Source organism: Dermacentor andersoni, chromosome 9, assembly GCF_023375885.2.
Source record: "Dermacentor andersoni chromosome 9, qqDerAnde1_hic_scaffold, whole genome shotgun sequence".
In the NCBI taxonomy this organism is placed as follows: Eukaryota; Metazoa; Arthropoda; class Arachnida; order Ixodida; family Ixodidae; genus Dermacentor; species Dermacentor andersoni.
Genome location: NC_092822.1, coordinates 38,480,622 through 38,505,530, shown reverse-complemented (window position 1 = coordinate 38,505,530; position 24,909 = coordinate 38,480,622). Strand labels below are relative to the sequence as shown.

General features: G+C 43.9%; 1 protein-coding gene across 1 annotated transcript in view; it reads left to right on the top strand.

The window, feature by feature from the left end:
- Positions 1-24,909, top strand: part of LOC126527699 (basement membrane-specific heparan sulfate proteoglycan core protein-like) — a 45,081-nt gene that overhangs the window by 2,554 nt on the left and 17,618 nt on the right. Inside the window, exon 2 of the mRNA XM_050175566.3 lies at positions 13,659-14,114. Within this exon, the coding sequence (XP_050031523.2) occupies positions 13,659-14,114 (456 nt within the window). The remainder of the gene's footprint in view (positions 1-13,658; positions 14,115-24,909) is intronic.

Below are 24,909 nucleotides of genomic sequence, written 5' to 3'. Positions count from 1 at the left end.
GATAGGCAATATTATAAAAAAAGTGAGAGCTACATTTTCACTGTCTTGCTTATTAATAAAATCACGACTCATTTATTTTGTATCACCTCCCGGGGTGTGACGTTTTGCAACTATCTCAGAACATCGTAGCGTTCCTCGTTGCCTTGTGCGAGAATTCCAAATTCCCTAAATAGTCGGCGTACATTGCAGCCAATCGATTTGAGCAGAGATATTCAACTAATTTTCATTAGCAGTGCACTCCAATGCTAAATAACGAATCACTCGTTGTGTAATCAGGCTCACATTAAGGAGCATTCGACTGCCCCATAGATTGACGACTTCGGCCTATTCGTTATCACATCTTTCAAAAACTCTGCACAGTTCGTTTCAGTGAAGCACCTCATATATCAAAGAAATACTACTGCATATGTTTTATGTAGTACCGTTCGTGAAAATAGTATAGCAGCAACATTGGATCAAATCCGCAAAACTATTCATTTCTAAAAGCTACTTGAGACTGGTCGGCGATTTTAGGAAATCTTTTTGTTCGTTCTCATGCTCCGCGGCTTCTTGTCTTACGAACTTGTCAAGTATACAAATCGCTCTGCCATCCCTACGAGTACAACTTGAGCAAGAGAAGAAACTTAACACTTAGAGCTGAGTCATGGCATTATTACGCGGATGACACGCACTACAAGAATGCGAAAGGAAAAGAACATAAAGTCGACGTGGATTCATTAAGAAATTGAATACTTTGAAACCACAATCATGAGGAACTCCTTCATTCTTGAGGAATCATTTACTGCGCTGTTAGAAAGCGAAATGAAAACCTCGGTGTCTACCCAATGCCAGTCAAATAGGGCTTGACGTCAGGGCTAATTTTTCTTGACAAGATATATTCAGCAGAGCCGTCGCTATGAAACTTTAATGAGCGTTCTTTAACGAGTCTCCCATTATAGAGGACCACACGTACTGGACCGTCTTTCGGCGGTGTACCAAAACGCATTTTTTCACATAAATTTATAGTGTACCTCCCACACGCACTCAATGCTTACTCTCTCCCTTTTTCCTCTTTCTATTCCCCTTTCCCCCACCCCAGCTGTAGGGTAGCAAACCGGATGCTCTTCTGGTTGACCTCCCTGCCTTTCCTGTCCTTGCTTTCTCTCTCTCTCTCTCTCTTGATTGCGCATTGCTGCTGTTATGATTTCGGATGTCTTTCTTTTTTGCATTTTTTCATAGTGTGGATGAGTTGCAGTAGTTATGTTCTACGAAGTGTTACAAAAACGGTAAAAGGTGGCTTTATTATTTTTAAATAGTTAATAACTAAGGCGGATCCTAAGGAACATTGACCGTATTGAAGTTTTATCTTGTACACTGTGTAACTCCCGTTTTGTTTCATTTTCTTCCTTTTTTTTATTGCTCTAGTTTGTAGATTAGAGAACTGCAACCAATCGGGAGAGCACAAAACGGCCGCTTCAAGCTCGAGAACTTTGCTCGAGTCAAGCCTCCACATGCAAGCACGTCAACTTAAATTTCAAAGAAAAAAGCAAACAAACAAGTCATTTCTGCATACGGGAGACGTTTTTGACATTACGTATTTTGCTTTGGAAGAGCCGGCATTTGCTTTATTCGTGCGCGTAAGCTCGATCATTCGTTTCTTATCTCGCCATCCGTCGATAGGATGTAAATCCGTTGCCCGAAACTTAGGTGGATGACGTATGTCTTGCTTGACAAGAAAGCTTAGGCAAACGAAGGGCTTATTTTTTTTTCTTGGCGTGACAACGTTACCCTTACCGTTTCGAATACATAACAGCGCATAAAAACTAGCACGCATACAAGGAACTCACCATCAGCGCTGGTTGATGGTGAGTTCTTCCTATCCGTCTTGGTTTTTGTGCGCTGCTACATGTATACTAGAATGACGAATCACCGACTCGCCCAAGTCGCAGCTTTACTGCGTAAACCACACGCTCGCTGATTTCTGTACAAACTCAAAATTAGGATTTCTCACTCATGCACCGCCTGCCTATTTGACGCGATGAAAAGGATCTCGCCCCTTTTGATTAAATTAAATTAAATTATGGGGTTTTACGTGCCAAAACCACTTTCTGATTATGAGGCACGCCGTAGTGGGGGACTCCGGAAATTTCGACCACCTGGGGTTCTTTAACGTGCACCTAAATCTAAGTACACGGGTGTTTTCGCATTTCGCCCCCATCGAAATGCGGCCGCCGTGGCCGGGATTCGATCCCGAGACCTCGTGCTCAGCAGCCTAACACCATAGCCACTGAGCAATCACGGCGGGTCTTTTGATTAGAGCCGCAGTAAATGCCACATGATAGACGATTTAATTTTAATTGTATAAGGGCCATGTGGGAGACGGAGGGTTTGTAAACGCTGCCTAGTAAGCGGGCGGGGGGGGGGGGGGGGGAGGATGTCGTGACAGATGCCAGCATCAACAAGGAGAGCAGAATTCTGCCACGAAAAAAAAAAAAAAAGCTTTGATAACGCTACATAAGAACAATATTGTGCGCCACGATTTAAAATAAGCTTTGTTTTTTTTTTTTTTTTTTTAAAGAGAGACGAAGCGGTGCTGTATATGGAACTCGCGCTTTATAGTCACAAAAGGCCTAACGTTTACGCACGGTTCACAAAGGCTACCTAATATGCATTTATTTACAGCTGCGAACGTTGAGAAGAAAGAGTAAACAGAAGGCTTTGGGAAGAAAATACAAGGAGGAGGAAGAGGAAATATATTGCGTGCCCTGCGTATTGGTGGGGAGGGTCAAAGGCCCCGCCTAGGTGACGGCCAGGAGTTCGTGGGTCCTGGCGGCATCCTCGGCCCGCTGGACGGCCCGTAGCTGATCCTCGAGGGCGGGGCTGAGCAGCGCGGCTTCCCAGCGCGTGCGAAGGCTGCTGCTAGAGGCCGCGTTTTCTTTATTGTTATTTATCCCTCGGCATTCCCACACTATACGCTCCAGAGTGGCTCTCGATTCGCATGTCTTGCAATACAAGGAATTTTTTTTTTTTTTGTGACGCCACAAAACAAGAACAGTCTGCGCTACGTCCAAAATTATTTCGGTAGAGAAAATAACAATTAAGGTTTTCAATATGGCTGAATTTGAAAACCTTTTCGTGCTGTGCGGCCTCATTAGGCCTAACGTCCGCATGGCTTTTCAGAAAAGTTTGAACCCCCGCTTATTTTGTCTCTAAAACAGACGCCTACCTTCTCCTTTGAAGTTTCGTCTTTCACCTCAGACTTCTTATCAGTACTGCAAATTTGCGTTCAAGCACGGTTTTTTTCGGTCATATCTTTGCTTTAAGGGATCTCTGTGTATTGTGCTGCAAGATGGTGCCCAACCCTCCGACTTGTTTTTGAAAGTCAATTTTACTTTTCCTCGTCCTCCCGTTCCACAATATCAGAATTTTTCCCGTTCCTTCCGCGTAACTTCGTCTAATGCAACCACCCTGCCTGTAAACCCACGAACACTTTCTTTTTGTGTGTGTAGACATTCCAGGCAATGTGTTTGACATAGAAGGGTATAAAATGCTGTCGTTATCATGCTCCAGACAGCAATAAAGTAAAGAGTTTGAGGAAGTAAAGTTGGGTTTCTGGATAAAGTAGCATGACACCACCAACTTTTGTTTTGATGGAAAAGCTTTGCTTCGCGATAATACGCAATATATATATATATATATATATATATATATATATATCAGCCCATGCCGGGCCCGCGCTGATGGAAAGGTCACCTTTGTTCGATCCAACGCCATCGGCATTCTGTTGTCATAGGAGATGACGCAAGACAAAAACTAGAGCTGCGCTTAGTGATAAAAGGTAGAGGGCGCTTTGATGTGTGATGGCCCCCGCTTTATGTGTACCTAACCAGCGACCCTTGCTCGCGTGAAGGAAGTGCCGGTGTTCACATTTTGGTTTTATCTGTGTTATCTCGATGCGCGTTATCCTTGCATTCTTTCCTTTTCTTTTTTTTTAATTCTTCTCGACTTCTTGCGCATGCAGGCTTCGAGTCGATTTTCTTGGCTTAACCAAAGTTTGCGTTGTCGTAGAAACGGTGAGCAGCGCGATAGAAGACATAATTTTGAGTCTTCTTGATGTGTTAGCGTGTTTCTGTTCTCCTTGAGAAAAAACGAATCGTGTTCCAGACTACCGATACACTTTGAGAAACCGTGTAAAATAGAGTGATCACGCTCAGCCACTGTGGGCATCTTGGGCACATATTCGCCGTATCACAGAAAAAAAATATTGTCACGTAGTCGTGACGTCAAAGAACACCGTAGCAATACTGTGAAAGGCAAAACTTGATTTTATTGGGTGAACCTGTGCCCACAAAACAGGCTACACTAACAGCACAACGAGAGCGGGCAACACAGTCGGCGATCGTTGAAAATCTGATCAACGGGTCAAGCGCGTCAGCTTTTATACATCAATCGTCGAACGTTCCAGACTGATCGTTGGGACCCGCGTGCCTTCCACGAAGTTCTACACTATTCGCGTCAGGCGATGAAATCAGATAACATCAGGTTCGCCGCAACAGACAGTGGATAGAAGCATCGATAACTTTCCAGAAACTTCGGATACATGCAGGCGCGTCCCGCGCTGTGCGATAACATTTGTTAGGCGGCGAAACCTGGTCGCCCGATAAATTACACGTGTCAATATATATACAGGGTGTTCAAAATTAAACTTTTTTTTTTAATTGGGCACCGGGAGACAAGCGAAGACCACCTGTGCAAATAAGTTATGTGGCCAGGAGGACACAAAGTGAGATGACAATTGTCGCTGTCAGCAGCCCCATTAACTAAAATTGAATGATTAACTTTTTGTTCACTGCAATAAGTGGGGATGTTTGTATTGAAAAGTTAGAGACAGTCGTGTGTCTACACAGTATCAGAGGGGAAGGGAACAGTTACCACCTTTGCCGATGCCTCCGCCCTGTTGTCAGACTAAACGCTGCACTCAACAGCCGCGTCCCACAAGGGAGGGGCTTTGCGCCGATCCTCACTCTCTTGCATGCGTAATAATGCGAGCAACAATTAAAATTTGGAGTCGGATATCTCAGAGCACAGGCATGCTTGAATTATTCCAAGTAAAACTATATATATATATATATATATATATATATATATATATATATTTATATATATATATATATATATATATATATATATATATATATATATATATATAACGAGAAGAGAGGGGGTTAACCGAGGGTCCCGATTTTTATTAGTCATAGCATAAGAAGCCAACAAACACTGACACCAAGGACAACATAGGGGAAATTACTTGTGCTTAATAAATGAAATAAAGAAACGATAAATTAATGGAAATTAAAGTGGATGAAAAAACAACTTGCCGCAGGTGGGAACCGAACCCACAACCGAAGGTTCCCACCTGCGGCAAGTTGTTTTTTCATCCACTTTAATTTCCATTAATTTATCGTTTCTTTGTTTCATTTATTAAGCACAAGTAATTTCCCCTATGTTGTCCTTGGTGTCAGTGTTTGTTGGCTTCTTATGCTATGACTATATATATATATATATATATATATATACATATATATAGAAGTGAAACCATTTATATAATACTAACACATTGAATGCGTTTGCGAAGTTATCTCTTTTATTTGAATCTGGGTTTATTTAGCGCATCTGCAATCCCGTACAAAGATATCGCAAGAGGAAACAGAAGGTTGGCTTAGGCACAATACGAAGTAATGTACCACAAGGCGGTATATAGTTCCCAAGCAGCTAATATCGGGAAATAAGCACCAAGAAAACTTTCCACAAAATTCCAAGTCGCTTCGAATTGCATAAAACCTTTCACGGTTCGTAAAAGTTTCACGACATCGTATACCGAAGAAGTTTGCTTTTCTCTTCTTTCGGGCATGAAATTAAGAGCATATATATTGTAGCTCTTGTAGTTGTTGATGAGATAGTTTTTTTTTATTAGTTATGCATTATTAAAAGAGTGATTCCCGGTTGCAGTAGGCTTTCTCGCGATGTATTCCCTTTCTTTTACTTTTGCTTGCTATGCTTTGAACGTGGTGCTTAGAACCTACCGTTACACTTATACTCTGTCTGGCGTTTGCGTATCTTACGTCCCAACGTCTAAGCTGGCTCGGTTTTAACGAAAACGCCACGAAAAATAAGTAGGGGTAAGTAAAAGTATACGAAACTTTCGGGCTGTGCTACATGGCTGCTTTATGTTTAGAATTCCCATGTTTGCCCTACATTTTGTGTGACCAAGAGGTCGGGCAAAGCCGTCGTATTGAAGTACAAATCGGACCTTTTTTCCTTTTCACTGTCTTAAAGATCCGGTGGGCGACGTCAATCATCGGCGCCACACCACGTAATGTTGATGCTGCGGGAAAATGCATTCAGTTCGTTCCCTTATAGCTTCCTACTGCAAATCTAGCAAGGAGCGTTGAGCTTGTCGTAAACCTTCAACAGTTAAGTGCTTTTCTCATGGAAAATACTTCTGCACGGATTAATTTAAGTGGGGCTGAAGTTAGAGAGAATCCGCTTTGCTGAAGAACAGTGCTTGCTGCAGGCATTCGTAAGCATCACAACCTACACACAAAGATGACTGTATACAACTATATCACATGTGATTCTATATCAAACACAGTAGACTATATGAGTTTCATGATGATTCAATATGATGATTTGATGTGATTGATGATTACATGCGATTACACGTTGTTCTGCTGGAGAAGATAAGGTGAAAGGAAAGACGTCCTGGCACGGGTGCTGTGGACAATGTAAAAATAAATATGTAACAACTACGCAGTCACGTGATCACAACCTGTTGCTGCTGCTAGAGAAATGCGCAGCAAACGTTCCACGTCGCAATATGACAACGTGGTCACGAGAGAGCAGGAAGATCCGATACCAGCTGTAAAACTCCATCCCTGTTAATATGGCATTCGTACTCTTGCGAATTGATTCTATTTGCGCCTAACTCATGGATTGCGTATGTTGCACAACACACTTTAAGCATATGTACGCAACTTTGCATCATGAGTATATAAATTGTGTCTTTCCGTGACTCTAAATGTATTCGTTATAAGAAAAAAAACGGACGCAATGTGGTATGGTAGAAGATATTATGAGACATTTCTTTTTAAATTTATTTTGGGGCTCAGCGGTCCAAAGCCACTAATGTATGTGATAGACCGCCGTAGTGCAGTCTCGATGGACAAATTTTCACCACCTGGAATTCTTTTCTTAACGAACACCCGAAACTCCGTATGCAAGCGCTTTCGCATTCTGCCTTTAGCGCAACGCCGCCACCGCAGCCGGGGGTCGAACCCCCGACTCGGTGCTCTCCAGCGATGAACGTCAGAGCACTTATCCACCGCAGCGGGTTACTGCACATATGTACCTCGTTACATACACAGGCACGATATGAAATCTTCGGCGACTTTTCGGTGATTATCAGAACGATTTCCACCGGTATATAGTTCTGCTTCCGTTTTCTTCGATATCGTACTTGGCGATTATCTCACCGTCCGGACACTACGGCGTAGGTAATTACTTAGCGTTTATTTTTTTGTATTTTTTAATTATTTTTTTTACAAGACCACACTACAGGAATAGTCCCAACATTATCGTGTAGTGCCCGTAGTGGGGAAGAGATACAGGCCGCCATCATTAGGCTAATGACTTTCCTGGAGCCCATTGCACTTACCCTGGGTGGGCTTCTCCGCCGCGTCAACGGATGTTGCGAGCAGGGGAAGTAGTAAACACGTCTGTGCCATCAAAAACCAAGTAGTCAATAAAAACCACGATTGATCCTGGCTCACAAACGCAGTCTGCAACTCTCAAAGCGCGGCTGGAAGGAATCCCCACGGCATTGTGGAAAGTGCGAGAGGCTGGCGTCAGCTAACGACGTGGCTTCAATCTCGGGAATCGGTTGGTTGATGAAAAACAGGACAGTCGTGCGCGCTTTGAATATACTCTAAACCTCCGCTGCCTGAGTGGGCTTGTTAGCGTACCTTATCGTTAACGTCACTGAGATACTGTAAGACACTGTAAACTCTCACCTATAATACGTGTTCTTTCTATTTCTGTAATGTGAAAATTGAATCTTGTGTTAAAATCATGTTTTCATAAAATATCACCTGATTATGCTCCTTTTTTTTTTTTTTTTTGGTCCTACGTAGTGAGAACAGGGCGGCGTTTCTATGTCGACTGCGTCGAGCTCTCCTTCTTGCCTTTCATATTAAGTACAATGTGCATTTTTCTATCTCTAGGTCTTTCTTGAAGCCGTAGCGTGTACCATTTAACGTCGACAGGGAACGTTGTAACAGCAGATCTATCAAAAAATATAATATTCTGCATCATGTCGCAACAACGCAAGCATACGCTGTTGAACATGATCTACGCAACTTCGAACACCTGATCATGTTGTTTGCCACCTGCACGTAAAGGTAAAATGTTTTATCACTGGGTTCTTTAAAAAACAATGGCGTTTACATATTTTTCCCAGTTTTTCTTTTTCTGCCATAAGTCGTCCGCACTAGAACTAGTTTATTACTTGCCTCGGGCCTGCGAGACATCTTGAAGAAAGCCCTTACTGAGCAGACCTCCTCGAAACTATTACTTAAATCTCGCCGTCCGACGAGTATCTTGTTAAAAATGGTGCCGCCAATTAAAGTTGATTAGTCTTACTGCACTGAGTTTTCGTTCTTTCCAAGTAGTTTGTAAACTATTTCTGAATATCTTTCTCTCCCGAAGCCTCCCCTTCCTTACTCCCACCTCCTCTTTTCTTTTTCGCGTCTCTTCGACTGTATCATCCCAATGGGGCCAAACACTTCGAGGTCTATCTATATCGTTAGTATAGGGCTTGCAACTCCCTCGGCGCGTTCAAGATGATGCTCTTACGTTTCTTTCCCGCCGAAGTGAACCACGTTTTACTTCCGTGTTTGCTTTTCACTGCCAGAGCGGAAGCAAGAGACTCAGTATCAAACGCCTCTTTTACCCTAAGGGCGTAGGCATTAAATGTAGGTGCTTCTTCAAAGCTCGGTAATGTTCAGAAAAGTAATTGCACTCGGGGAGACTATTTTCTATCATTTTTCGTTTATGTGGTGTTGGTATACTACTTTGCAAGTACTACGCCTGGCTTACAAACCGCCTCCTTAACAAGAAACGATCAGCCAGGCTTGTTTTCCCGCGCGTTACGAACAGACCCCGCACTTTCTTCTTGTTCATCGTTCGTCCGAGCTCACCTTCGTTCTAGCAGGGTCTGCGAAGCTCATGCACCTCTGTATTGTTTTCCCGATTTTGTGTTAATTTCTGGTTTTTGCCTTCAGTAGCTCAAAAGTAAGAAAACAGTCGGCCCCTTGAACCTTAGTTCGTAGTCAGTATTTGCGAACTAAGAGCTCATACAGTCAACAGCTCCTGAGATAAAAATAAAAAAGCAAGAACCTTCTCCAATGTGTGAAGACTGCTTAACAAGGAGGCACACTCATTGGAGTCCTCGGTTTGGCCTTTCTATTTGCGAAGACAGTTGACCATGGACTATGTTTCGGCCTCATAAAGCGTTGAAAAAATAATGGGTGTATTCGTTACTGTTTTTTTCTTTTACTGGCAGTTTCTAATTGTTTTATTACTAATTAATTATTTATTTCTTTAGGTCATTAGACTTAGTTCATCTGTTATAGTTCATCAGTTATAGTGGTGCTTCACTAGCCCAAGTTCATTGCTTAATTCCTCATCGGTGGTTCTTCATTGCTCCTGTACCTTTTAGTAGACTCTTGTTCTCGATTGTTCTTCGTTAACTATTTACACATCCAACAAGATAAGGCCGCCTCTATTGAATAAAATTATTTGCAGTTAGTATTTTTGCTTTCACTAAGATGCATTGCATTACTGATTCAGTAAACAATTACCCATACAATAGACTGAGGACCTTGTTAAAAATTACATTCCGGAGCATCTCAGATGCTCAGAAGCTTCAATGCGCTTTACCTTGATGCAGGTACTGAGAAATCGCTAAGAAAAGGCAGACCTGCACTCAATACGCATGTGTTTACTACATCGGGTAGAATCTCAATCACAAACAAGCCGAATTGAAAACACCTGGAGCAAAAGAGAATTAAATTTCACTACGACATGGTTGCATCGGTCAAATATAGAGAATCAAATGAAAAATTCATATTACTTAATAACAGCGCTACCGACGCAGTACAAAGAAAGACAGCGGGAACACACACGGTGCCGGCCTGCCACTGCGTCTCCGTTCTCGATCTTTGTCTTGTGTCGGTAGCGCTGGTTTTTAAGTAACATGGAAAACCACGAACTCGGCCAATCGCTGTTCTTCTTCAAAAACTTCATGACTGAGTACTTCTGAAACAAGCTGCACCACCACGTCTTAATAATGAATGGCTGAATGGCTCCAACTATTCGTAGCTCCAGCGCCAAAGCGTTGTTCCTTTAAAGAAACATGGGATATTCGAAGTACTTCGTTTGGAGAAAAAGTGCTGGCAAAAAAAGAAAACAAATTTGCATCGACGCGTTTTTCTTATATTTCTTTTTAACATCGCCGACACACTTACTAGGTGATGTTCGCATGCGCTAGCGGCAAACGCCGGCTGTATTTGCGCTCTCTTGCGAAACGAAATTGTTCCGCACGATTTCTACCGAAATCTCCGGACGCCGAGGAATTCCGAATTTGAGCGTTTCCCTAAGCACACGCCCTCGCTCGCGCTTGTTGATGAGCAGTGTTGTCCCACAGCGGCGTAAACAACCTGTTTGTTTTGTGCAATTCGCCTCTTTCCCGAAATAAATGGCATCGCACTCTAAAATGCCGAACAGAGGCATTTACAGACCTGACGCGTTTTTCCCACATATCACTGAATTCAGCGTCTGCCGCTCTTATTCTTCACCCGGAAACGCGCTAACAGGATTGTAACTATAGGCTGCTTCGTCGCCTGCTTCGTACGATCGCATTATCTATCTATTATGTTTCTGTTACCATTATCTATTAAGCTTTATGTTGGCTTTGGGAGGATATCTTGTAAAGGAGACTGCCTTTTAGTCGATGAAACCTAGTTCCCTGTAATTACTGCGTGTTTTGAGTGCTCAAAAAGCAGTCTTGCCAACGTTCAGAAAGTTTTCGCCAGTTTGATTCGAGTTGCGAAGGATCTCTGCTTGGCGAAATGAAAAGTATTATTTTTTTTTTTTTTTTGCCAACAACACAGAAGAAAGGTTGTAAAATAAGATTCCATAGGCATCCCACTAGCAGCAACGACAACGATTAAAGTGTCCCATGCAAATAGCCCACTGACACCTAGCTCGGTCAGTGTTATCGTAGCCATCAATTCACGGTCGTTAGTGCGTTTACTTTTTCAATATCGGGATTTTAACTGTTGCAGAGGGGTGCTGTAGTCATTTTTTTCACTTGGATAACTAGTTATGGGCGTGGTATTCGGCTATATCTCAACACCAGCAACATCACGCTCGAGGTAAATCACTTCTCGTCGTTAGTTGGATTCGAATAAACAATTCTATCGTTGGGAGGCGGACGCCTTGTCACCGCTTAGCGATGGGAAACATTGTACTTCCAAAAATTCGACGAAACAACTGTACGCTTGGGAGACAGGCGCCCCGTGCCACTACTCAACAACCAAAGTATTTTACTTCAAGAAACGTTGCGACATAACCTCACTTTCCTAGTTATCTAAATTGTTTCAAACGGATAAGATTAATGGCAGCATCTTAAACACTGAACCTGTGTTTCTTTTTTTTTCGGGGTTGAAAGTAAAGCACAAGAGGGCAGTAAACCAAACAAAATATCCAACGCTTGTTGTTTAAGGGCGCCCTCAAGTGAAGCGTGCAGGAGAGCGTTAGCCGATCCCTTGGTATCTAAAATTTGAGTTGATTATGATTGATGACGACAGATGTGATGCAGACGATGATGAAACTTGTCGTTAATGAAGTCACCCTTGGGGATCGGCGCATCCGCTTATAATCACCTACGCGCTCCACTAGTCTCGCAGCTTACTTAAAATCCCTTTGTCCATAACGCCACCGTGTCTCGCCTGAGTTGTCCACGCGGACTTAGGTAAGAATTAATTTTTATGTGTAGTCGCTCTACAACCTCAAGGCTGTTTTTTTGAAGGACGCTTTAAGCACGAGACGCTACACATGACTTCAGCTGCGGGACCTTCGACCGTGACAGTGTCCGCGATCTCAACTGTGCCCAACAATAGTGCTTATACGATTTCTGCGGGATACATGCCTTGCTAAGACTATTGTAAATAAACTTTCGTTTTAGGGCATTTGTGATAATGTTTGCTCGTGTGTCTGTGTCTGTCTTTCGTTCTCGTTTTTATCTCGATCCCTTCATTCCGCAAAATCTGCCCTGGAGTAGCCACGCGAGACCTGTTTATACCTAACCTATATTGATACCAATCGATATCAACATCTGTTGCAAGCGTCCACTCTGTTATCTCTAATTTATTGCGTAGGATTACGTATGCCTGCTACGACACCATCCTCATCTCTTGCATTTTTTTCCAGCAAAACTCATTTTTTGTATGTATGATCTGACGCACTCTTGTCGAATGTAGACCGATATTTTCATGTGGGATTTCTGACCGTTTTTGTTGGCCGATCCCGAAGGCAGGGCCGTTTAACACAGCGTCTGAAACAGAACCTTTGCGGCATTTGGAGCATCACTATATCAAGTAACTATATCTCTCGTTCATCATTAGGTCTTCACAGTCGTCTGAGACATTTTGCACTTACTGTGGCAAAGGAGAGGTAAACATTAAATTCAGTGAGGCTGTATGTGTCTCACAATCGAAACGTGAATGCCCTGCCACCTTAAGGTGCCCAAACACTGGTTTATGTATTTATTTTTTGCAGAAAGCCTATGAATATAGCTCTTTAGGAATTATTTTCTCCGAATATGTCTTAGCATACGTTAACATCACGTACAGTAAAGCATTTAGGCGTCTTGAGTACATAGTGCTCCTAAGATGCCAAGCTTTTACCCAAGAAGTTTCCATAACCTCCTTGCTCCTACTTAACAGGAATTTTACCTGCAATGTTATGAGTACATTAAAATGTGCGCCCTGTGTCCACAATTAGCAGTGAAAAAAGAAGAGGTTCGATTTTAATGCCCTCATTGCGTCTATTTCTACACAATTGTGTAAACTTCCCATTCTTGATCTTTTCGCTCCTAAGTATCCGCAGACTGCCACTTGATGAGTTTCTAGCTGCTTTTTACAATTCTCACCGCAATGAAAATATTTATTTTGTTGCATTGTTCATTACCCACTCTCGTTACTGCCTTGTGGCTGGCTGTGGAATTTTAGAAGGAAATAAAGTAGCTGCCAAATTAAAATGTTCTCCAGGACAGATGTCACTTTGCTGAACGCGCAACACGTAGCCAAGCAGTGGAGACTTCTACGTGGCTAGGTTGGTTGAAACAACGCCCTCCCGGCTACCCTGGTAACACCGTTCAGATGCAAATATACTGGTCGTTGCGTTACGTCACTGCTGAATGGTACTGCAGGACGCTTTCCGCCTCAATCTGTTACAGAAGCAGGCGTTAAGATTATTTAGGCGCCAAGAAGTTTGTCGTAAATTCTATGTACTTCAAAGTGAACGATAATACAGGATGTTTTCGCCTGTCTCCAATGCAGGAACAGGACCATTTCCTCCGTCACCGCTAAGGCTAAGCCATCTGGAAGGCGAGCAGACGTCACTTCCTTGCCCCATCAACATGGCGTCGAAAGAACCCGTCTCTGTCGTCTGGTTCCGCGTAGCAGACGTCAAGCTGAGCTCGTCCAGCGGCTTACCTCAAAGCATTGACACCAGCCAGGCACCAAAGAAAGTTTACGCACTGGTGGCTCCCGAGCCACCAACGATCACAGTGTTGGGAGCAGCTGTTGGACTAGTTGACGGTGCTCACTGGAAGCAGCTATCGTGGATCGGCAGGGCGTTCTTTTCACTGCTGAGCGATCCGCCCGCTTTGCTCCTCAACCAACTGAATCGCTCTGACACCGGAAGTTACGTGTGCAACGTTTCGTACCGCGGTGAGAACGTAACCGACGTGGGTGTAACCATAACAGAGGCCATCGTCGAACTGTTCGTCGCAGGTGAGTAGCTCCGTTGATGCAACTGAAATCTCCTTGAGGAAATGGGCAGTGTTTTGTAAACAAACAGGAAATAGTACAGTCAGTATGTTCGGACGACAACGTGCATTTTTCTTCTTGGCTTTTCACTGCTCTCAACAATAATCTCTGCCCCAAAATGATTTGGACACTCGGTCGAGCATATTCGTTCTGCCTTCACGTAAAATTAGCGCAATTACAGTACGTCATTTATTATTATATTATTATTATTATTATTATTATTCGCTAGTGCAAATTTAAACAGCAGTGCCTTTTCATCTTGCTGACTTTGCGTTCTGCAGCTTGCTTGTACTGATTGGATTTATGAAGATCACTGCCAGTATTGTTTCAATGTGATTTCTTTCGTGTAGAGTTTATTTGTTTTTGCTATCACTCTGAGCAGTTCCAGCGATGGTGCCCATGCAATCTCGGGGATATAAACTGGAAAGCAGTGCTATGCATAATTAACCACATAATGTGAGCCATGAAGAAACCATAGAAAGTTAAGCCTATATTTGCGACTTCGTCACAAAAAAACAAAGAAGAACAAGAAGAAAGAAGAAAAAAAATAAAAACCTGCTTCTTAATACAATATTTACTCGGCTACACCTTAAGTCAGTCTTGAAAATTTTGTTTCCAGGCGCAATTTTCATAACTCGGAGACTTAAATTACCTATTTAATTTCACCATGCAAAGAGAACGAGAGATATTGCCGTAGTAGTGAGGGCTAACGTTGTGCCCCTTCTTTTTAAGAAATAAGACCACGAAGCCTTCTTCAGTCATCAACGTATGCCATAACAGCGCTAAATATATCTGCTCATTTTGGTGAATCTTCCGTGTCAGTAGATGGATAATGTAATCATTGAGGCGTGCAAATGCTCCAGGTAGAAACCTGCGCAACAATATAGAGGTAACTACACCAATAAAAAAGGCGCATCGTAATCCTCAGTCCAGCGGCCACGGACTTTGTCGTCGAGTGTCACGTGGCAACATTTCTAGTGTTTTCGCAACAACTGACAACCTCCCATGTCAACATGTCATTAGTGTACGATTCTGAAGCATTGGTTTACACATATACAACTTTGGAAAGTAATGTATAGACTATTCAGCAGGTTTAAAGCGACCGACTGAGAACACCTTCAATACATAGGTGTGCGTGCACTATTCAGCGCCAGTCGGTTAAATACTTGGTGACGAGGCGTACTGTTTACTGTTTCAAAATATTCTAGTAAAAAAAATGTCTGCATCTTTTTCTAAGCCGCGGACATGCAGCTTTTATTCGTATTACCGAAGGTGTGTTTTTGTCGGTGCAACTACCCGAAAAATACGTTTGACTCGGCAGATGTAATAGACAGAAGTAAGACAAGTAACGCAAACACCGGAAGCGCGAGCTAAAGCAAAGGAAAATGTGTCGCCCCTTTCGCAAAAGCGTGAATGAATAGGGGAACTTCTAACTGAACTGTGGATGAAAACGTGTTCTGCGAAGAATATCTTGAGCCCAAAATATGCGGATACGATTGTCGGCGAGTCCTCTTCAAAGGAAGAAACGAATAAAAAAGAAGGAATAAACTGTTTCTTGTCTATTGCCTATTGTCTATACCATACATTGTCTTTGCTCTTCTTCATACATGGTACTCCTTGAAGTGCGAGTGCCTTGCTGTATAGGAAGTCAGTATTCAATCTGCGAGCTGTCAGTTGCCACGAGAGATAGCGCGCGCATCCCCCCCTCTCCAATTTCTGAAAGGCTTTCAAAAAGCGCTGTCTCACTTTAGGCGGAAAACGTGTCCGCCGGGCCTTTGCGCCCATCGATGGCTTTTTTTTTTCGTCTATATTTTTGAGCTTGAGGACGAAGCAGTTTCCTACTGGGCTGTATTTTTCAGAGACGCGGTGCCTCGCGCCGTGAGAGCAATCGGCTTAAAGATACGAACGTACTTTTGTCACTCGAAAAGTGCCGACAGGGAAAAGCGGATCTTTTGGTTTTTCTTCCTCTGGGACGACCAGGATGTCTAGCAAACTGACAGGGAAATGTGCGATCCCGGGATTTTCGTAGAGTTTCTCGCTTCGTTTCATTTTCAAAACCTCTTGCGCTTGGTTGATTTTACTTTTTTTCTCCTTCTATATATATATACGTGTATATTTCTTTTGCTTGTAAGGCGCGGTTCAAAATTTCACAGCGACATCTCGAAAGAGTTCTGGAGCTGTGCTCGTTTGGGTCACCACTGTTGCTGTGTAGTTAGACGGGCGTGGTCATTGTCTTGGCGTACCACGCCAAAGGAAATAATGGCCCCTTTTAAGATGTTCGATGTAGCGTTCTGTCAGTGGTCTAAGATGTTCTTGTGGCACTAAGCGTTATTCTATTCCACGTGCATATTATGTTGCTCTTTTCTGGCGACTATTGCCTTGTTACTAGGGTGCGTTAAATCCTCCTTACGAACTGTTAGCCAATCTTTCTTTCTTTTTTTTTGTTCGTATGTGGAATTTTTTATCCAATGCCGTTTACTGGTGAATGTATACCGGGGTGCCAGAGGCCTAGTCCGGTAACCGCAAATGTCTGCATTCGTCTCCAGCATTACTACCGTCATGTTTGGTTAATAATAATAATAATAATAATAATAATAATAATAATAATAATAATAAACAAGATTAACTTGTACGAAAGAGGTGGATGGATAGTTGAAGTTATTAGCAAGAAGGTAACAATTCAATTAATGCCTAACCTATCACACAGGCAAAACCACGATATGATTATGAGCCACACCGCAGTGGGGACTTCGGGCTAGTTTTTACCAGCTGGGGTTCTTAACCTGCATGCAATGCACAGTATACGAGCAATATATTTTTTCTTCTCTGCGTCCCCGTCGGAATGCGGCCGCCGTGGTCGGGAGGGAAACCGCGACTTCGAGCTTACAAGCGTAACGTCATAGCAATTGAGTTGCATCGCATGTATGGTAAAAAAATAAATAACTCAATGAATGAATCAATCAACCAATCAATGAATCAAGTAAGCGAATAAATAAATAATTAATTCATTTATAGATTGATCAACGAGTTACCGTGGTGAGTTAATTAACAAGGGAAATCTATTTGAGGCCAACTTTTCTACATGGGGGGCCCCGTCTTCGTCAGGGCCCCGTTCAAGCTGCCGAATTCCTTGTTCGCCCCACTAAGCGACAACTCTATATCGCTAACAGAATTCCGAAGAAAAAAAGAAATTAAATTATGAAGTTTTACGTGCCAAAACCACAATCTCATTATGAGGCACACCGTAGTGGCGGACTCCGGAATAATTTCGACCACCTGGTGTTCTTTAACGCGCACCTAAATCTAAGCACACGAGTATTTTTTCGCATCGTGCCCCCTTCGAAATGCGGCCGCCGTGGCCGGGATTCGATCCCGTGAGCTCGTGCATAGCAACCCAACACCTTATAACGATTAAGCAACCATGGCGCGTCAGAATTTCGAAGATTCTCCCGTTGCGTGTAGCACATTTCCACTTGTTGAGCCAAACTATACTCTAAAAGGCGGGCACCATAGTCTCACGAAAAGTCGAAATTCGGAATCGACTGAATACCAAGATTTCGATAAGCGCATTTTAAACAAGTTACATCACTGCGCATATTGTAATTTGCGCATTGTAGCCGCTGAGTTCGCGAAGAGAATCATTGCAGCTAATTCAGATGATGGTGTCAGTTTCAAGACCCGCGTGCCCAAAGAATGCAACGAAATGCGTTACTGTTCTGGTTATTTTTTTAGCTTAACCGCATAAATAGTCGTATTGTCAAAAACGTTATGGGGAACAAAGGTGCACTTTTGCCGCAAGTTCAACAGCGCTTATCGCAAAACCGATGCTAGTTTCAATATTCACTCCAAGCGTGAATGCGCCGTGTGAGATCAGTGGCTTTAATTCACAAATTGGAGTACGTGCGTTAACGTAGTTGGTTATTTCGTTAATTAAAAAAATTGTTAATTAGTCTAAGGTGCTTTTTCTTATTCCTTCGCAAGTAATGTCTTGCTGTCCATCTAATTCAGCTCAAGCAGTAGGTTTGTGATATATGCCATAGCAGATTTTTTTTTAAGTTCACTTGAACTTTAAAAACACGGTATTTATCAAATACGCCCTCGTAGTTGAGTACCAAAGCAAAAGTTAGAAAACGTGATAGTGTAATCGCGAAAGCAAAGCCGACTTTCACAGTCTCAAGAACACATGATGATGCGTGCGAATACAAACCTGCGATATCATTAAGGGTGCTGGTGCAGCTCGTTACGGCAAAGGCAAAGTCGACTTCCTCCTGGAGTACGTAGCTGGCATGCTGCAGCAGCTCATTATAACTTTCGCATTTGGCTAAGGCTGAGGACCACAAGAGCCGTTTTTGTAAACGACCTAGAGTGAGCTTCACTGAAGAGAAACAGAACAAAAAATCACCAGGGCCATCGAGCGTAGTGAAGAACTGATGTTAACGTCTGCATTTACGGGCGCAATACAGTTTCTCTACCTATATTTTTTTCGTTTATAGTTCGTTTTGTTTACGCTAACTTTTTAAAAATTCTAATCGCTGCTTGCTCGTTTACTTTAAGGCATGTTAGCTGCTTCATTTTTGGAAAAAAGGAAACTTTGGTACCCCATTTCAGGTAGGAATGTGGCACGTTTCAGGTAATGAAAACAGCTTGTGATCTTTCTCTTTTTTCTTCTCTTTGTCTTTAAGGGCATATATCTAGGCATGACCTTAAGGATTTCACTGCATTTGTAATATTCACATCATTATCTCATTTTGTGCACGTGGCACATCTTCTGGCGTGAGCGAACCAGGAGATGTTGGGAGCAATCACTGCAGCCACGAGGAATAAGTGAGACCAGGTCTTTCTTATTGTGCGAAACTATAAAAAAATGTCTATAATCGGGCACTCAAGTCTGTTGCCCTCAGGTAGCGAAAAAGCGCTCGAACTGCTTTCTGGGCCAATGAACTGTGAGGCCAGGCCCCCAAGATCTTCGCTTCCGTAAATGGCCTGTCATCCAGTCTATTTAAGGCACACTGGAGAGTCTCGCGTTGATTATCGAAGCGAGAACAGTGGCACAGAAGGTGACTGATGGTCTCTTCACACTTGCACTTAGCGCACATTGGTGAGTCCGCCATTCCAATACGATAGCTGTAGGAGTTGGGGAATGCTACTCCTACCCACAGCCGACACAGCAGTGTTGCGTCACGTCGTGGAAGGTTCGCTGGTAATGCAAGTTTCAGTGATGGGTCGAGGCTGTGTAAACGACACTTAGAGTTCTGTGGTGTATGCCAGCAACCTAACGTGATTGTCCGAGCGAGACTGCGAAGCTCTCTTGCAGCGTCGACTCTGGATAAAGGTATAAGGAGTGTCGGTGAGCCAACCTGGGCACGTCGGGCAGCGTCATCGGCGAGGTGATTACCAACGATGCCACAATGTCCCGGCAGCCACTGAAATATGATATCATGTCCTCTTTCAGAAGCGCAATGGCAGGTTTCGTTGATTTGTGACACCAGCTGTTCATAATTGCCACGTCGTAAACTATAGACATCCTACACCTAAGTTCTCTCTCTCCCTCTTTCACTCCCCATTCCCCTCCCCACGTGTAGGGTAGCAAACTGGACTCAGTCTGGTTAACCTCCCTGCCTTTCCATCTTCCCTTCTCTCTCTCTATAAAAAAATGATTAACATAACAACTCATACATTGGCTCCTGCCGTTTTCGCAGGTAAGCTACGTGGCTTAGCGAAAATTACCAGCAAGAAAAACTTTGAGAGTAAATTCGCTTAGTAACTAATTATGCTAGCTCCTGTTTTAATTAATGAATTTATGGCACATGGAAGTCGTAATGTTTAAATTGAAGCCGATGAGTTGCAGAGTCATGTCTCCTTAACAAAAAAAAAGTCCTAAGAACCCACCCACGTTAGCCCAGTGGCTTTGTAGCATTGTGCTTCTAAGCTCGAGGTCCCGGGTTCGATCCCGGCCATGGCAGGTGCATTTCAATGGGGGAGGGGGGAGGGCGAAATAAAAAACGGTTGGGCAGAACCACATCCCACGATGACTGTCGATGTTAATGCGTTTAGCGTTCAATGAGTATAGCAACACAACGTATTGCCAGCATAACAATGAGTTATTTACGAGGCCGTGTACTGCAGCAGGACTCCTTCCTCGCGCTTTCTTAAAAACTTAGTAAAAACCTAAATTTTAATTAACTGTGCTTTTGTTAGCTCCGCCCTAGTTACAACCAAAGGTCGTCGGGTTCGACCACTAATTTTGATGCCATTGAATTTTGGTGCCATAACGCCGGGCGGTCAATTTTTCGACCCGTGAGCCATCCAAGGCTTTCGCCTTAATAATACATAGAAGACGCAATAACGGTCCCATTCGTATGCTATGGGCAATCTCAGACGCTAGAGATCGAAAACTACGTTTGGTCTTTTCATCTACGATGATACCTACAATACATTCTTTCGTTTTTTTCACTCGTTCCACCTTGTTACTGGTATACATGACGCAGCGTTTTCCTCGCTTGGGTATCGCTGGACCGAAGGTATCAGCCGCTCGCTGGTCTATTAGGCCCCGAAGCGCAGTATTCCGTATGATTACCTGAGAGAGAAAGAGAGAGAGAGAGGGAGGGGTGTAGGAAGGCAGGGATGTTAATCAGTCAACAGTCTGGTTGGCTACCCTACGCTTGAGGAAGGGAGAAGGGGAAGAGAGAGAAGGGAGAGAGCGAAGGAGTATATACGTGCACGGACAATACTTAAGCTAAAGCCGCTCGCGCAAACCACTCGTTCTGAGCGAGCACAAAAGTGCTTTCACTGCCCGGATGATACGAACTTGCAATAGAGGTGCGTCTGACACTTAGAAAGGAGCAGCTCGTTGTGGCGGCCTCTGTGTAACGTACTCGCGTAAACCAAGTGCGCGTTTCTAAGCCGCTCGTGCAAACTGTGATTTCGGGAACTCGATCCCTTTGCGATGCGTCGATCTTGAGCGAGCGCTGCATCTCAAGATTTAGCACATAATTAGATCTCCGCGGGAGAGCGCGGACGGGCCGACCCGGTTCCCGAGTTTATTGCGGGGAGGCATGGATCTCCCTTTATATAGTTTGCCGCCTTGCGGGTTCGGTAAGCGCTCCGCCTTTCGACGTCATCCGTAACTCGGCTTGACGGCAGGCGCTGCGGCCTCGTGTACTCGGTGGCCACTTTTCAAAGAATCTTCCGCTTCCGTCGCTCCTTCCGTGTCTCCTTGGCTTGTCCCACGTCCCATGATCCGCTTTCATACTGAATGCCACTAAAGTGCGTTATTCCTTCCTTTCGCTCACCTTATACGCGGGGTGTCCTGGTAGATATCTCCCCTCGAGACCCAAGCACACCACGTGAACACAACGGCTTTTAAGTCGGTTCTTATTACTAGCCGGCATGTTACGGATACGACAAAAGAAAGAAAGAAAGAAAGAAAGAAAGAAAGAGAGAAAGAAAGAAAGAAAGAAAGAAAGAAAGAAAGAAAGAAAGAAAGAAAGAAAGAAAGAAAGAAAGAAAGAAAGAAAGTTGCATTGCTATAGCAACTGTACCGGAACTTTAGCCACATTCGCTGAGTTCACGTCGCGTCCCTAGTTTCGTACGGCGAAAAAAAAAGCAGAAAAAGATTCAACTTGAACGAAAGAAAACAACGAAAGCATTAGCGCTTAAAGCTGAGACGGGATCCCATGCTGGCTGTAGGCACGCTGCCAATAAGCTTAACAAGGAGCGATGCTAAGGTTATCACCCGATCTTTTGATCGGGCGGGAAGAGAATTTAAGGCGTTCGAAATGCACGCCATCAATCGCTGTATCTGAAAAAGGAAAAAAAAACACAATTTTGAACACAGGGCATCCTAAAAAAGCAGAAAGAAAAACGTTTTAAGTGCACGTGTGGGCGAGGAATGTGAGCTGTAGGGATTAATTCTTTGTATCTTTATCTTTGTGTCCGGGCTGCATCTCTGAAATTTCCCGTATTTCGTATTCTGCACATAAGGCACATGCCCTAACGGCAATGAAATGTTTCTGGCGCTCCTGCGTGACGTTGTTTCAGTTTTAACAGCGGAGCTGTTCAAGCTTTAGTTCCGCCGTGAAGCGTTACCAGAAAACTCAGCCCAGCCGTGCGCCGCCTCGCGTTGCCTAGCAACCACCTGCGAGAGCGCCGAGCCACGTAACCTCCTCGCACCCCACGCGCGTAGGGCGGAGTCGTGACGTCACAAGCGAGTAAAAGCTCTGAACAGCCGGCGCGGCGACACACCTTTCACACCTCCTCTACTCCGTGCGTACTTGCTGCTGCCATGGAAAGACCGAAAAAAGTCCGGACGCCCGAAGATGAAGCGGCTTACCAGGAAGAGCGACGTACTGCCAAACGAGAAGCGATGCATCGCCGCCGAGCTGATCCGGAACACCGCGCCGAAGCTGCGGCAGAGAAGATGCGACGCCGAGTCGAGGATCCCGAGTTTCAGTCTAGGGAACGCGAGAGTCGGCGCCCGAACGATCAAGGTCGCCGAGAAAGCGATCCCGGCCTGCGACTGCTCGAAAACTTCCAGCGTCAAACCCGCCGAGACAACTTAACAAAACCTAGCATAACCTCGCAAAAGCTATAAACGACTTAGCCAAGCCTACCATCATCTCGCAAAACCTAGAAACGACTTAGCCAAGCCTACGAACAACTTAGCAACAACTAGCACACCCTCGCAAAACCTACAAACAACTTAGGCAAGCCACGTAAAAGATAGGTGGTCACAACCTCCACTCTTGACTCCAGCCTTGCACCATCGGTGCAAGCTGCACACATTTTTTTTTTCTTCGTGTCGTTAACCTGTCCCTTGTTACGCCGTTGCACAATGCATCTAGTCAAGAGGACAGCATTTGCACCTTGCACTCAGATTGTGTCCTCCTCCTTGCATCCGGGGCCCGCGCAAGATGTCGCGTCTCTACCAGAAAGCTCGTCTTCGTGCATAGCCTACCCCGCCAGCGTTTCCCGCTGGACATTACGGTTGCATACGCTCCAGTTGCCGGGAAGCGTGAGAAGCAGACAGGGATCTTTGAATTCTATCACGCTCCACTCTAAAAAGCATCAGCCTGCTCCAAATTTTGATTTAGAGCAATGCAAACCTACTCCCAATGCGAAAGTTTCATTATTGAATGTAATTTTCTGGCCCAGATAAACTGGCTCGCAACGCAATATTACCGTCGCTGAACTCAAAATTAACTTTTACTAAGCGAAAACCTTGAGGCTCACTTTTTCGAGTGCGCTTGTGCTAGTTATAAATTTAAAGGACTGTGTTGCTTTCGACCATCTATCATGTTTCCTGTCTTTTCCAGGCTTTGGTGCAACATTAACTTAAGATACCTGACACGTTCAACCGAAAAAAACGGGCACAATTTAGGAGCCTCGAAAGTAAGTGAACTGGCTGTTCGATTCGTTTCAAGCGCTACTCGAAACAACGTTCGTAGTTCTTTCCAGTAAAGGACTTGATTGATTGGCCGCGTGGTGTACATTGGCGCTGTATAGTGGTACAAGTGCAACCCGGTATTTCGTACTTCTCTGTATCAGTAGTCTTTTGCCCTCTGCACTACAGTACCTGCACTACTGGAGAAAACGTCGCGTTAGTCTATACGAGCCGTCGGTGCATTCACGTGGCGTACCAGGAGGTTCGTGTGAACGTGCGTTTCCGTTTAAGCAGACGGCGTAAAGCACTACGGGAACAAGTAGCGGTGCGCAGACGTTCCTAAATGCGAGTCGAATCGCCCCTGCTTTTCGAGATGTATTTTATTCCAAAACTCGCCTATTTTGGAGCAGACGAATATTCGTTTCTTTCGTGTGCGTGTTAGGGGGCGAATCACCTACTGAAATCACGAGGGAGGCAGAACCATTGAACCCGCCGTGGTTGCTTAGTGGTTTTGGCATTGGGTTGCTAAAAAGAAAAAGAAAACCCGAAGGCGCGGGATCAAATCCCGGCCGCTGCGGCTGCATTTAGATACGGTCGAAACGCATAAGTGTTCGAGTACCGTGCGTTGAATGCGCATTGAAGAACATAGAGGTGGTCTAACTTAACGTGGATTCCAACACTATGGCGTTCCTCGTAATCATATCTCAATATATTTATTTATTTATTTATTGAGCATACCTTACAGGCCTCTTGACAGGGCATTGAGTAAGGGGGGTAATAAAAAGTACAAAGTAACTTGTCAGTGTACAACGTACGGCTCAAATTAGCAGTTCAACATAAAGGAGAGGAATCGATGATAATGTGGTATGACGGCAAATACAAGGTTGGGCGGGAAAAAGGATAACACGAAGAGAGGGAAAAAAAATATTGCCTGGCATTATACATATCACAAAACTGGATACAAGAACTATAATGTATACCGATTACAATGACAACAGTAACAAGAAAAGAAACTACAACCAAAGATAGACTGACAAATATGCGGAAACCAGGCGCATGAACAGTTGACAGGGTTTAAAATACGCACAATGGTAGGGCATGATAAAAACGCAGGAACTAATGGCGTGCACAGTAAAAACATTTATCAATATAAGGAATGCAGTCGGGCACAAAGTGGGATACTGAAAAAAAAAAAAAAACGCGTGCAGTGTTACAAAAAATGACGGATGTCTTTGGTCTTAAAGCTGTCAAAATAACAAATAAATAAATACATGGGTGGTATACAGAACATGGCACCGGAAGTAAAAGAAAATTGGAAATACTAGTGGCAAGTTTCTATTGCGAAAAGAAAGAGTGCAGGAGTTGACGGAAATGATC